The 16,052-nt window shown below is 32.3% G+C and overlaps 1 protein-coding gene across 1 annotated transcript in view; it reads left to right on the top strand.

The window, feature by feature from the left end:
- Positions 1-6,265, top strand: part of LOC144842673 (uncharacterized) — a 30,821-nt gene extending 24,556 nt beyond the window's left edge. Inside the window, exons 2-4 of the mRNA XM_078699194.1 lie at positions 1,363-2,170; positions 2,501-2,663; positions 6,004-6,265. Of these exons, the coding sequence (XP_078555320.1) occupies positions 1,390-2,170; positions 2,501-2,663; positions 6,004-6,256 (1,197 nt within the window). The 5' untranslated portion in view covers positions 1,363-1,389 and the 3' untranslated portion in view covers positions 6,257-6,265. The remainder of the gene's footprint in view (positions 1-1,362; positions 2,171-2,500; positions 2,664-6,003) is intronic.
- The last annotated feature ends 9,787 nt before the right edge of the window (positions 6,266-16,052 follow it).

The following is a 16,052-nucleotide window of genomic DNA, read 5'->3' as shown; positions in this document are numbered from 1 at the left end:
ATTTACAGTGTAAATGATGGTAAATAGAACACAATATAATCGATCGATAGCGTCTCTATTATATAAACGAATTTACATTCTTGTCAAATATTGTTGAAAGCTATTACTGTCTTCTACAAACAATCAACATACTCTGGAATTTTTGATTACTCTTTTTAATGCTCATTTTCTTAATAGATTAGTATTGACGTTTTATAAAGGCACCCCTTCCCAAACAGGTTTCATTTGATTCACACCCTTTTCACCTTTTTTGTATGTAAGCCTTTGTCGTCCTGGTTATTTCGAACAGCAGGTATAGTTCCGACGTGTTATCTTTTATGATGAATACACTTTAATTGTATTCTATTATCGGGATAGTATTTACACAATCTGCTCCGTTTATACTAGGATGATAACGAACGACAAAAACAAGATAAGGATTCATCCAACTATTGAATTCATACTCAATGTCTTCAATGAACTACTATTTTCAAAATTGCAATCAAATGACGTCATCATAAGAAAAATAACGATTAAAAAAAAGCTAACTTATAGTCTATTATGTTATTTTTGTATAGTACCGTAACCATCTTGATTTGTTTATACTTTATTGTCCTTCTAGACAAACATGTAATCAAAATCAAGTTACAGAACTTAAGACAAGATACTCGTTGAAATAGTATTTGTTAACTTTCTTCAACGACTCATATAACGATTGGTCAACATGTATGGAAATCGGACATTGTAATTTCCTTAGCATGTTGATTGACTGTAAGAAAAATGACGTATTTTTGCTCATTAATATATTTCAACCAAGTTAAATTATTTGGGGGACGGTATTTTATATCGAATACTTGTGATGTTGGCCCACACAACACCAAAATGGTCTTTTTGTGTTAAGGTTATTAACACAATCAGTCTCTCAAATTAAAAAACAAAATAAAATTCATTCCTGTTTAGGAGTATTGATAATTAATAACATTGATTGTTATCTAATTTAGGAATTCATAAAATATACTAAATTGAATTATGTGAACTTCTATCTGTATCTAGATTCTAGACTACAATAGATAATCATTCACAAATTATATATTTTTAAACTTAAATTTCATCCATTTTATACTAATGAATAATAAAGTAAATCATACGGAAAAAAATAAAATCCCTTTTAATCTCTACAATTCGTCGTTTGAAGTAGTTATAGATGATTAAATTAATCATGCAGATAAGCTAAAAAGATCGGTAGCGTCGATTGAGTTTTACACGAGAAAGATTAATTATTTGATTGCACCTCGTCGATACGTCGACCAGTCATGAATAAAACATTTTCAAACTATCAATTTTGATAGAATGATTAATTTGTTACTACTTATTGCATTTCAGATCTGAACACGGCACTTGTAGCAAACGATGGCATCAATAAACACACTGGTTATTGTCATCTTAGTGATTGGTGTATCAAAAACGTTTAGTTCTGAATCACTACAGCTCCAGCTTTTGGAGAAACATCAAACGCTTTTAATCAATCTTCAAAATGACTATGATATATTGATGCAACGCCAAGTGGACATGAAAAAAGTAATAGGCGAAGTAGTTCGAGCAAATACAAAATTACAACTTATAAATGAAGAATTGGAAGGAAAGTTGACAGAAATTGAAAATTTTCTCAGAGAATTTACACAGCACCAAGGAAGCAGCTTTCGAGAAGATAGTGGAAACATAGCGGCAGAGTTGATTGGTAAATATAAAGGAAATCGAGACGATCCTGACGAATGTAAAGAACGTTTGGATGCTGTACAAACTATATTATTGGATGACAAACAAAATGCCATCAATGAGTTGACCAATATCTTGGAGAGTTACGAGGTTTACTTTAAACGAGTATGTTTTTCACCTTCTTTGAAATATCTAAATGAAATTCCTAGTTTAAGTGAATTCATTGGAAATCGAGAGGCAGAAATCATTGAATATAAAAGAACTTCTGCGGACAAAAGGAAAGAAGATGCCTCAAGTAATTACGACAGTACGTTGTCAGCTTTCTCAAAACTGGACGGTGATGTTAAGACGTTAGAAAGTCGATTAGATGCATTAGAAACACATTCAAAAAGCACTGATGATCTACCTGGACCGAAACTTAAAGAAAAACAGAACGATATAATCAGCGGAAAAGTTCGGAGAAATAGTGTAACAGGTTCGTAAAATAGGAAACGATATTGCACATACAGTAGAATACGGTAATGCGTTTCTTTTTCGTTAACGCTTTCAGCGCTGATCTATTTAACTGGCGTCCCTGGTAGTTGAACATTATAATGAAACCATTAATGGTTTGTTACTTTACATTATAAAGATTACAGCTAATAAGTGTAGAAAACATCGTTTTCCCTCCAAAATGCTGATGCGGCTTTTTTTTTGCTGAAGCGCTTTTTTTTTTCCTTCGCGGTACGCACTCAGTCATAATTTGAAAAAGGTAATTAGAGAAATATATTAATACTTATTTTTTTCTGTACATTTAAACTTGTAGGAAACTCAGTTTTTTCAGCTGCTATGACGGGTGAGCTTGCTGGACAAGATCATGCACAGACTGTGATTTTTGACCAAGTCATTACCAACTTAGGTGGTAACCTGAACACAAGTGACAGCACGTTCATCGCTCCTGTAGCTGGATATTATTTCTTCTCCTTCACGTATGTATAGCAGACTTGTTTTATTTTGCACCATGCACGTTACTATTATAACCACTGTTCTATGGGTTGATACTCACTTCCAAATGGGTAGATACTCACTTCCAAATGGGTTGATACTCACTTTCAAATGGGTAGATACTCACTTCCAAATGGGTTGATACTCACTTCCAAATGGGTAGATACTCACTTCCAAATGAGTTGATACTCACTTCCAAATGGGTAGATACTCACTTCCAAATGGGTTGATACTCACTTCCAAATGGGTAGATACTCACTTCCAAATGAGTAGATACTCACTTCCAAATGGGTAGGTACTCACTTCCAAATGGGTTGATACTCACTTCCAAATGGGTAGATACTCACTTCCAAAAACTGATTTTGTTTGTGGCAACCTGTATTCACATTTTAATTTGACATTTTAATAAATCAATCCAATTTATAATAATAGCATATGGCAGCCATATTGGATTCCAAGATGCCAAGAACTCACCTTGAGCATTAAAATCTCACGGAATTGATATTTAGAACATTATGTTCCCCACTAATAAGATCGGTAACGTTAAGCGGTAACGGGAAGCGGAAAAGAATAGAATATTATTTTTTTCGATAGTCCGACAGCCAAGGAGTTTAATCTTGCAACGTTTTCTATAGTTTTTTTTTTTTATGGATTTTGATTCTCGATACCATCAGAATGGAGAATTGATCGGCACCCCATTTTTAGCAATTGTGACTTTTGACCTATTTTTCTAATTAACGGCAGGTCGGAGAGAAATAAAACTAGGTGCAAATTGTTCCCAAGGTATCTATATATAAATTTACGTAAGGGCAAAATTCGGTAAATCGCGCGTTATTTCTAGAATGTTTACTCGATGGTATATACAGTTGATTCGTACTTTCGGTACTGATTTTAACCACCTGAAGTAACCCTGTTTACTAATTAAATTGAGTTCGATAATTAGTTATTGACAATTAAAACGAATTTAAGTTCAACGATTTACCCCAAATAGGGGTGTTTTCCGATCGTGGTATACACTGTCTAATTGATTTCCATCTTGAAAAATACCCGCACACAGTAATACGAAGATGCTTCGCATTTTCCTATTATATTTGTTTTTAATCGCTGAAACCGGTTGAACAGCTCGAGTACAGCATCATAATGTTGAAGACAGGCCGATTTTCTTTAAAAAATACTATTAGATAGATTTAATATACGTTTATAATAAATACAACAAAAATAAACGTAGTGGTGTATCGTCACATGTATTTTACTATTTGAATCGACTGTTCAAGTGAAAGTTTTAACAAAGTTTTACTGTATTTAGTGGTATATTATTTATAGGCCTATAAAACATGAAAACAATATTCGTTGCTAAATGGATAAAGAATATATTTTAAAATGGTTCCTCTTTGTACATTCCTCAACCTTAATGTTACACACAAATTGGGTTTCTTTAAAATGAGTAAAAAAAAATCAAAAATTTGGTTTCTCTTTCGGAAGTAATTCCCAGGGTGCTAATTTTAGTTGACTGCATAAATCATCGTGTCTATTTATTCGTTTCTGTAAAGGACAATGTATTATAGTCCTGCGGTACATTTGAAATCGCCAGTTTTTTTACGCTGAAATAACTGTGTATTCGAGAACGTCCATCTGTGGACTCACTTTAACAAAAGTTGTTGCTTGAAAATGACCAGAAGTGTGGTTATTGAGTTATTGACCGTTGACATAAATTAATACATTTATTCTATATATTGATAATATAAATCAATAAATAATTAATAAATATTTGTCGTAGGGAGCAAATTTTGGTGTCAAATTGTTCGCAATATATATGTTTATACTTGTCATAATGCAATTTTTTTTCAAAAAGTGACCGGAACATGCAATTTTTGTGTATTAACATTTGACCCGCTTTTGTCATCTAAATAACAATATGGCGACCTTTGAAATACTGTACATGGAGCCTATTGATGGATTTTAATTCAAAGCGGTGGGAGGAGGGGGTGGTGGGTATTGAGTGTAACACTCTGGTACTGTATGAAGGCCCACATCGAAAATAATTATGTACAGTAAAGGGTGCCTTCTCTTTATGAAGGAACCTATAAAGTTTTTCAGAATAATCTCACATGCCATATGGGATCCTTATGGTATCTTTTCTGTTCTCTATGGGCCATAGCGGCTCTGTAATGGAATGGGTAAAAAATTGATAGTCTTAATAGGCTGGCCTATACAGGAAAAGGTTGCCTGTAGGCTACACACAGGATTCTAAAATAACCCATATGGATTTGCCCGAATGAACCTTTCGAGATCTCTATGTGGTGAGCTACATAAGGTCCTGTATTATAAATTATTATGGAGTATAGTTCATAGACTGAACTATATGCAATAAAACTAAATGTGCACCCTTAATCTTTAAAGAACATTTATGGATTTGCCTCAAATGAACCCAAGGGCCGATCCTTCATGGACCTTTCTGGGTTTATCTATGTGGGGCTACAAGATACCCTATATTGGAAATACTGTATGTGGGTGAAAATGTGGGATCATAGAGAGTCCATGGAATAAATCTTGCTATGTACCCTCAATCCTTAAGGAACATTTATGGATTTGCCTAAATTAACCCAAGGGCCGGTTCTCCATGGACATTGACTATGTGGCCGGGGCTGCTACATAAAGCCCCATATTGGAAGGGGTGACACAGTGGGTTCATGGAATAAAGCTGCCTGTGCACTCTTGATCCTTAAGGAACTCATATCGAATGCATTGCTTTAAGTACTTAAACACCAGTGCTTTCTTTAAATTAAGATATAATATATATGTTACCAAACAACGACGCCATCACAACTCCACCCCCAAACCTCTCCCCACACCCTCACACCTCTGCACTATGGAATATATAAACATATATATTGTGAGCAATTTGATACCAATATTGGCTCTCTTATTAATTTATGTTATTATAATATAGAATAATGCTTGGTCAGTACAGGGGCCAATATGTAACTGGATGTATTGGAATATTTGTTGTGCCCTCTACTCAGAAGACCCATATTTCTATTCACTCTAATGGGACACTTTTGTCAAAGGTGGACGGAACCACTGGTCAGGGACCTTTTGGCCCCTGTACTGACCAAGCATCCCATTTTTTAGAGGGTGCAGGTAACTCCTTTCTGGCTCCCCTACTATTAACTGCAGAAAATATTATAGTATTTTCCATTTATGCATGCTACATAGTGTAATGTTTTTCCCCTTTCTCTCTCTCTCTTTCGTGTGTGATAGAGCAACGTTAATTAAAACTATTTTTTTTGTTGATATTTTATACTTTCTTATTGACTACTTTAGGTTACGGACACAAGATGATAAATTTATGGCAGTACAATTAATGCAAAATACCGATCACAAGACGGCTATATACACTGAAAAAAGTGATCGAAATGTGATGGAAAGTCAGAGCATAGTTTTAGAGCTAGCAATGGGTGACCGCGTGTGGTTAAGACTAGGTCCATCCGAACAATATGGTATATATAGCGACAGCTTTTGTTACTGTACTTTTAATGGTTTCATTCTTAGTGAAATTAATAGTGGGAGTTTTTAAAATATTAAGTGAAATGGTTTGTTGAAATTGCCGATGAAATACATTTCCACGTTATTTTACACTTTCTTTTCTCAAATTAAGAAAAACATGAACAAAAAATAATATTTTTCGATTCAATAGATTTTTTTTCAAACGATAGAATATACCTAAACATTTTATGGTACTTTCTTTCTGGAATCAATTAATTGTTTATGGCATTGGATTTTTAAAATGATGAATATTTCAAACTATGTTATTTTATGATAATTATCGAAAGAAAATCGAAATGACTGCAATTGAATGAGATGAATTAAACAAATTGTACATGAAAAAAAATGATTTATTACAAAATGAATATTAGATGAATCGCATAAATGATATATGTTGTTCTTATTGTTTTGGTGATGGGTTTTAACTGTGTATTTATTGTATATCAAATATAATATAATTATTAAATACCAATGTCAGTAGAGAAGGAATAGAAGAATGAAATATGCGAAACTAACTGTAAAACAAATGTCGACGATTACGATAAGCAATGACACAAATGACGAGAACCTACGTGTATTTAGCCTACTGATATTTCGACTGGTCAAATCTTTATTATTTTTATTCACTTTATTGTATTCTGTTTGGCTATAGGCCTACTATATTACATTTTAATTTGGTAAGAAAATAGCTACAAAATAGCAATTGATATACAAGCAAGCCGTAAAGTGTAAATCATACTAACTAAATTACCAACAATACGTAATTCTCCAAAACCAATTTCTATTCCGAATGAGTTTTTAAAGATTTTTATTTTTAATTTTAATCGGATGCTTATGTTGTTTGTTTTATGACATTTATTGAAAAGATTACCGATTTATGACAATGACGTCGACAATATCGTGAACATTACACGTTTTGATGATCTGATTCCACAACGGCATCTCACGATGGTAAATTATGAATTCCTAATTCCCAAATTCAGTTTAAAAAACCCTATAGATAAATTAAATTTCTGACCTAAAATATGCACGTTACCATCTTCATAATGCTTTGTTCCCACTAGGTCGCAGCACACGGACGTAAGCAAGTGATTTTACCAACCACAAGTTTTGTTTTGTTTGGTCAACTTGCATGCGTTGTATCTACGTCATTGCGTTGTGCCCTAGTGCGAATCAAACTTAAATAACATTATAGAAACATAGTATCTGAGTACGGTAATTTAGCTTTTATTGTGCATAGACGTAACCTCAGTGAAACACAATGACAATAATTTTATTACATTGTTATATTTATGTACGGTACAATATTTTAACGCCCAGTAAAAAAGTATATTTAGGCTACGTACATAGTGTGGTAGGAATATTAAAACGATGGTAATTCTGTATGGCGAATAGTTTCAAAATCGGCGATCGATCTTATTAGTTATAAGAACATTCGGATTACTAATACGAACATTATACGGCAGACATGAGACGCAAATTACGTACTAAATAATGACATATTGTGGAGGAAGAAAGCTGAGAAATGACAGATTATGGACGTTTATTCCTCTGACTTGATGAAGTCTATGTTATCGCTCAGAAATATGTAAAGATGTATGGATATTATAATTTGAAATACGTTAATAAGATAATTATAATTAAACAGTCACATGGTAATGTTATCCCTTGTCTATTATAATTATAATTATGATGATTACATTTACGTTAATGACAATAAACAAAATGAATCATTCCTGAATCCGTTCTTTAGACTGATTGATTGTAATTTGTGAATTATCTTCTTTTGTGTATTGTTTTTTTTATTTGGTTGTTACTCTGAAAACTTATCAATAAACGGTAGCTCCAGATATGGCTATCATAAACATTTGTAGCAAGATGTTTTCGTCAGCGGTAAAGCAGAGCGACGTGGAATAAGCCCATTTTTGGTGGTTCATATAGAAACTTATATATGAATTCAACAAATGTATGAACATTTGATGTGGAAAGAACAATAAAAAACCAGTAAAATTCATAGACCTTACTTCACGAAGCTCGTTCTCCTTTACGAAACATATTTGTGGGGTTATTATCAATATTTTCAAATGTTTATATTTTATAATAATTATCCATTTTAAAACCCAGATCTACCTTTTAATTGAATTAATAAAAGTGATAAAACCACAATTATTGACCAAGCGATATATAATCCAAACGAAAGCCTACATAAACTATTTTCCATCAAAGGACTTGCTGAAATGAAACGAAAATATACTTGCTGTCAACTTTAATTGAATAAGAGTGTTCTAGACTATCAACAAGCCATGCAGTTTAAATTTATTAAATGTCATAAAGGTAATCGAGCTTTTGATATAAGTTTATCCCTTAGTGCCGACATTGATGTGCTCAACTATATTTTATTAGGTATAATTATTTTGTTCCAAATGTTGTTACGGTACCGGTATTTCTTCTATTGCTAATTGCTTATTTTTATATATACATTTTATACATAACACAACTATCTTGAACACAAGAATATATTTTGTGTATTGACTTCCAGTGTGTATTGACTTCCATAAAAATCTAAGATAAGAAAATAAGAATCGTTTTATACCGAATAGATACTATACTTATTGTTTGTTAATTCGCAAAGTGAAAAAATTTTCATGCTAAAAAAAAGAAATGACAAGTGTGCAAATATAAGTTCAAAGAAGATTTACTCATTAGAAACCAAATACATTAAGCCTACATATTGGCCTGTATAGCATACTTGAAAATTAAACGAGCATTAAGGACGTAACGCAAAGAGCGACAGTGTTTTACCAATCACAAGCGAAGTTCGGATGATACGTCAATCTTTACATGTAAGGTTAAAATTATATGCAAATTATGCTGACAGTACATGATATTAAAATAAAGCAGTACAAAAAATGTGTATATCCCGAGAAACTGCTTTAAATTTATAGGTTCATTTAAAATTGGATGTTGTATAATACTTTTAAACTCACACAAAAACTAAATGTATGCAGTATCAATGTTTAATAATATAATTCATTAAGAAACTCATATAAACAAGGTTAAATTTGGTAAACGTTCGTTAATTAAAGTTTTGATTGTCAAATGATACTTATTTATTATTTTACATCAGTATAGCCTAGAGCCCGCCACTCACTGTTTAATAAAAAAACAGTTGGTATTATAAGTATATATAAATCAGCTATGAAATTAAAATTCAGTCCGAGCTCCATGGGATAGCCACCATGTTCCTATCAGAGAGAAGAAACAAATCTTTGTGTAGATTGAACCTGATGTTGCAAGTAAATCCGATTACGAATTTGCATTGATATTGCATAACTCAGATTGATGCACAGTTGCATAATACATTCATTGGTAAACGACAATTTGAAATAAATTTAAAACGTCCATAATGGAGCTGTCAACTGCAGTGCTAAAATTGTATGCCAAATCAGATTGAATCAAATAACTTACTCATATACGACCATGTATACAGTACAAAGATTGAAAGAAAACAATATCGGTTGGGTATTAAACAGATACAAACACTACAATAATAATATCTTAATAGTTATTAAGAAATAACTAGAGCCCAATGGCGTATTTTGATATACAATCTTATTTCCATTATAATTGGGAAAACACTTTCAGTAATCTACAGATGAACCCCGCATTGTGCTTTACCCATTCATTTTGTTATCGAGTCTCAAATTGGTGTGAAACAGGATGTTTCTATATTCACTATTATCTGGAATTAAAACGTCTGTTTTCATAACTGGAATAAACCCAAATCAATACATGTACAGAGTTTTTATCATTTGATAAATGAGAAAATTACGATAAACGAACGCATGACTAGATTAGCTAGATTATTAACTAAAAATTACGCAACCTAAATACGAGGCAATCATTATGATGTAATCGTTTTAAGATGAGGCTTTCATATTAATGTTAAATTTAATTTAAATAAATGGTTATTTGAAATTAAAATATTGCAATGAAATAAACAATGATTTTAATCTACAATATAATAATCAAATACAAAGATAATGCACGACATTGTCTGACATTTTCTTGTATTTATATCCTTTTTAAAATGTACGTTGGTTGTTAATGGTTGAGTGATGTTGAGGGCGCTACTTCTTGCTTCAAAAAAGATTTCATACAGTTTTCACGACGACGACTATAAAGTAAGGTTTGCAGTGAAATTCTAAAAAAGAAGCAAAGTAAATTTGAGAAGTCGTTTTAAAAGGCTAATAAAAACTCAGATATATTAATTAATTAACCAGTCATATTGTGGGACCATATGTTATGAATGTGAAATAAAAAAATGTATTTATCCAACTGCACTGTATCATTAACGGACAAAAAACCAAAACAATACAGTACTTGTGATATACTTAATCAACAGATTGATAACTAATGTATATGTACGTAAGCCTATTATGTCCAGTTACATTATACTGTGTGTATCACTATGAACACCAATATGTTGCCTGCTCAAGTTTGAATAAGAAGTACAATCGACTGTGCAATTCTCCAATAAGAACAATTCGCAAATAAATCAATATAGAATCATTAACAATCAAATGCAAATCAACTGAAATTGCAGTAGTAATTTTCAAATAAAATCAAAGCAATCATATATTGTAAAGTTTTGTTGACATTATATGCCCAAAGACAAGGTGGACTAAGATGCTCACAGCATAGCAACCTAGAAATGATAAAAGGAAGAGATGCCGGAACAAAGAAAAGATGGAAAGATGAGATCACCAACTAACAAGAACGAGAATGGCGTATGGAAGAAGCAATTGGAAGTTTTTGGAGGAGGAATTTACCCAACATTGGATGGAGACAGCCTGATGACTATAATGACGACGATGATGATAATGATGATGATGATAATGATTTAATTTCTATATCAAACGTTATTGATACGCTAAATACGAAAAGCATTTATGCCATGCTCACAGTCATCACCAATGAGAATGTATATGCTTCCATTCCGAATGTTATTCGTCGGTATAACAACTGCAATGAGATAGTACAGTATAAACCTCTTTAACATTGTTATTACAACCCTTAGATTATTTATTTATCACTTGCTACCGGTGCTTCGTTTGACTTTAATCCGTTTTCATGTTTGCACGAAGGTTGTTCTCAAAATTCCATCGTAACTTCACCTGTTCCCTCACATATTAAATGCAGAGACACCAACTGAGTTTTTGGTCAGAGATCAGTGTAAATAAACCATTACATACTTACGAATCGTTAATGTTTGAATTACGATCAAAACTGACTTGAAATTTCAATCAACCAGTCAGTAATACAGGATATCGTCATTGAAATAAAATTGAACTATTTTCAGCTAGTTTCAGCACATTTGTAATTTCGAGATCGACTCACTTCAAGTCAATCATCAATACATGGATCGTAAGTCATCTTTTAAAATTTAAATATTTCCAGAAATATATAAATAATGCCTATGAATAGCATCAATGAGAAAACTAAAATATTATAGTATAATATAATTGTTATTGAATTTGCTAATTTGTTTCTATAATCATATAATTTAGTTTTTTTATTTGTTTTAATACCTTCTTAGGGAAACAGTAGTAAATACATATTCCACAAACAAAGACAAGGTAGCCTAGATTCTATAATTTCTTTTTCGAGTGATAAAATAGGCCTATATGTAGGAATAGTGCCATAATGTTTAGATAAAGGTGGTAAGTCATAGAGTGGTACATTAAGAAAGGTATCAATATCTACACAGCAGTGTACAGTACACTATCATGCACAGTACATTTTAAAGTATATTTTAAGTATAGATGATTTGTATAATGATATTGTTTGTGCCTTATCTAGTGCCTCCAAAATGTGTTTTAAAAATAAGAAAATAAAAAATGTGACCCATATTCCTGGGTGGAATGAAAATGTCGCAGAATACCATAATGTGGCCAGAGAAGCATTCCTTCTATGGGTTAATAATGGTAAGCCTAAATCTGGGTCACTATTTGAGGCGATGCGTGTGACAAGATCACAATTTAAAATGATTTTACGCAAGTGTAAATCAGAAGAAGAACAGCATAGGGCTGATTCTATGGCTCAGTCTTTAGCAAAAAATGATTATGCTGATTTCTGGAAAAAGGTTTATAAGTCTAAATCATGTACTCCTGTTCTTACAGAATCTTTGGATAATGTTAATGGTGAAAATGATATATGTAACCACTGGGCCGCTCATTTTGAGGAGCTGTTTAATTGTGTTCATAATTATAGTAATAAGGATTATGTTCAGAGTATACTTGTTAATTGTAATGATGATTGCGGTTGTGAGGTAAATGTCCAACAGGTAGCGGGCATTATTAAAGATTTATCTAGTGGTAAATCCCCGGGAAATGATATGTTGAGCTCCGAACACTTAAAGTATGCTAGCAATAGACTAACAGTTATGCTGTCCTTATGTTTTAATTTAATGATTCGTCATGGTCATGTGTCTGCTGAGTTATGTAAAGTTGTAATTGTCCCGATTTTAAAATCTAAATCAGGTGATATTACGAGTAAAAGCAATTATAGGCCTATAGCTTTAGCTAGTGTGGTTTCTAAGGTACTAGAATCTGTATTAATTCAATTGTCCGGAGATAGCCTTAAGTCATCTGACCATCAGTTTGCGTTTAAATCGGGTCACTCCACAGATACATGTATATTTGTCTTAAAACAAGTTGTTGAATTTTATACTCGGCAAAATAGCCCTGTATATGCTTGCTTTCTTGATGCCTCTAAGGCATATGACAGAGTAAATCATTGGACTCTTTTTAAGAAATTGTTAAACAGAAAGATGCCAACCGCAATTGTAAACTTGTTATCGTGTTGGTACTCACAGCAACAGTTTTGTATTAAATGGGGAAGATCCATCTCCCGATGGTTCTATGTAAGAAACGGAGTGCGACAGGGTGGAATCATGTCTCCGTTACTGTATAATGTTTACATTGATGATTTGAATGTAGCACTTAGTAGATGTGGTTACGGGTGTAGAACCTCAAATACTGTCCTTAATAATTTAAGTTATGCTGATGACATGACTATTATGGCTCCATCTTTTTATGGGTTAAAAAATATGGTTAAAATATGTGAGCAGTATGGTTTAGAACATGATGTTATTTATAACGCAAAAAAATCTGTCTGTATGGTTTTTTCTCCAAAGAAGAAACATGGTGAAGTGGTATCAAATATTATGCTAAATAATGATATATTATCTAACGTCAATAAAGTGACTTACCTAGGTCATATTTTACGTAATAATTTAGATGATTCTAATGACATTAATCGCCAGTATCGAGCTCTTTGCATTCGAGGTAACACTCTTTGTAGACGTTTTAGTAGATGTAATGAGAAGGTTAAATGTAATCTGTTCAGGTCGTTTTGTACTAATCTGTACTGTTGTATGTTATGGTCTAACCACACTGTTAAGATTATTAAATCTTTGGAGGTGTGCTACAACAATTCATTGAGAATGTTGCTAGGTTTACCTAAGCACTGTAGTGCTAGTAATATGTTTGCCACGAGGAGAATTCCCTCTTTCTACGAGCATGTACGTAAGTGCGTCTATGGTTTTAGATTAAGAATTGTGAATAGTGAAAACGATCTGGTTAGGTGTACCACGAACCATTTGTTACGAGATTCAAAGCTCTACACTAAGTGGGAAAAACTCCTATTTTAGTTTGATCTTCCGGTTTTGTATTATTTGTTGTATATATAGTATATATGGAATATTTATTCTGAAATAAAGTGATCAAATCAAATCAAAATCAAATATGTATACATATATATGTTACATGTTATTCATCTAAAAAAGTTCGTCAATACCATAATTTTGAAACAAGTGACGAACCAATACATTGCACGATATGATAATTTGTCAAATGTAATAGAGGGCGGCTGACTTATATTTCCTACATGTTAGTGGTTAGTCAGTCAATGGTAGACTAATGTCACACTCTAATCATTGCCCATTCAATAAAAAAAAACTCACATAAAAGAATCAAAAGCCTGATCCTGTCACATGAGTATAAATAATAAATAAATAAAAACCCAATGTTGTCTAAACTTTCCTCAGTAATTGAATAATATTTATATACTTAGGCCTACAGTATGTGACAGGACTGAGCTTTTGTAAGAACCAAAACTATCACTATCACATCATGTCTCTTGGCCTACTTGCCAACAATTGGAAAGTCGTAACAATGATCAGATCTGGATGTAGACAAGTAGGCCTATGCTCTGGAGTTTATATGTGGCTGCGACATGACGGGATGATTACATGCACAACATCAATTTGCCATTTTTCGACCAACATTGTCAAGGCCTGGTTGATCGTATCGTGCATAACCTGATACATTTCCTCAAATAAGACAACATAAGCCTACAATATGATGAGTAAAGTAAATAGTTTAAACTGGTATGTTAAAATACTTGCTTGGTTTAAACAAGTTTTGGATTTACATATTTTAAAACTATACAGCATTTTATACAATTCTTGAATTTAATTTTATGTTGATAAATATGGAATGTATATGTAATGATTCAAAATGACTTGAAATTTCTTAAAATTGTTTTAATTAGGCCTAATTTTTATCCAAGCAATCATGGCACTATAAATGTAGACAGTTTATTAATGCATAAAATTGCCACAGACTGGTTAAATGTGCTTTATTTATCTACACGAAAACATTTAATAAGGTACAAAGTTTCCACTGACAAAAATATAAAAAGTTGCAACAAAATTGAATACATTTAATATTATTTTGATTTCATGTATTCATCATTATTGTTACGGATTTGATAAATACAATCTCCGATTATTACTGATATTTTTATGACAAATATTTGTTTAACATAATGTTTTGTTACTAATATTTTCAATTAGATTTAAAAAAAAATGTCATCGTTTTTAGAATAAAGCTACACTGATGTCTCACTAGAGGACTGTCGTTATACTCTCTTTGTTATATCAGGAAAGAGTTTAATGTCACCCTGTTATATGGGTGCTTTACAAACAAGGCCATATAGATGGCTGCAGTCAAGTGCTCAAGTTAGTGTTTACCGACCGACCGACCAACCGACCAACCGACCGACCGACCGACTGACATAGTGAGCTGTAGAGTCATGCTGCACGCGACTAAAAACATGATGCAGGCTGCCCTCTATATTTTAGTAGAAATATCTAGCCATTATCCTCATCTCAACAACTCACCCTCTCTTTTAACATATTTTAGATTTTTATAATGCTTTTTGTGCTTGTGCTTGTTTTTTGTGCATTTTAAACGTTTTTTTAATGAATCTTTGTTTACCAAAACCAAATTACTTTCCCCCGTATAATAAAGTTTTACTGAATTGATAGGTCTACCTTTCCGTGAAGAGTACAACTGTTTAAGCCTACACAACAACAAAAATGTTATTTTTTAATAATGTAGGCTATTTGCTTCATAAAGCAGACTTTATGATATACAATTAAAGCCAGTTAAATCGAAGTACCTGTAAAGAATCACCACCTATGTAATATGATTCTATCGAAAATGAAATCAAAGAACTTAATTTGTATCAATTACCAGTTTCTACAACTTAGAATACCAGTAAAATTGATAGATATTTGTTTTTGCTCTTGATACAAACAATACTGTATATTGCCGTATTTTGAAGTAGTCTATTTTACCTTAACTTAACTTCTGTATTCATCCCTTTTTATTTCGGAATACCATGTTTACATACTATCCATAGCAAAAAAGCTTAATCTAAGATATCATTATACACATAACATTGATTCTACTACAGTA

This window comes from Antedon bifida, chromosome 5, assembly GCF_963402885.1.
Source record: "Antedon bifida chromosome 5, ecAntBifi1.1, whole genome shotgun sequence".
Taxonomy (NCBI): domain Eukaryota; kingdom Metazoa; phylum Echinodermata; class Crinoidea; order Comatulida; family Antedonidae; genus Antedon; species Antedon bifida.
Note: the sequence above shows the minus strand (reverse complement) of the source record. Positions and strands in the feature narration are given on the sequence as shown.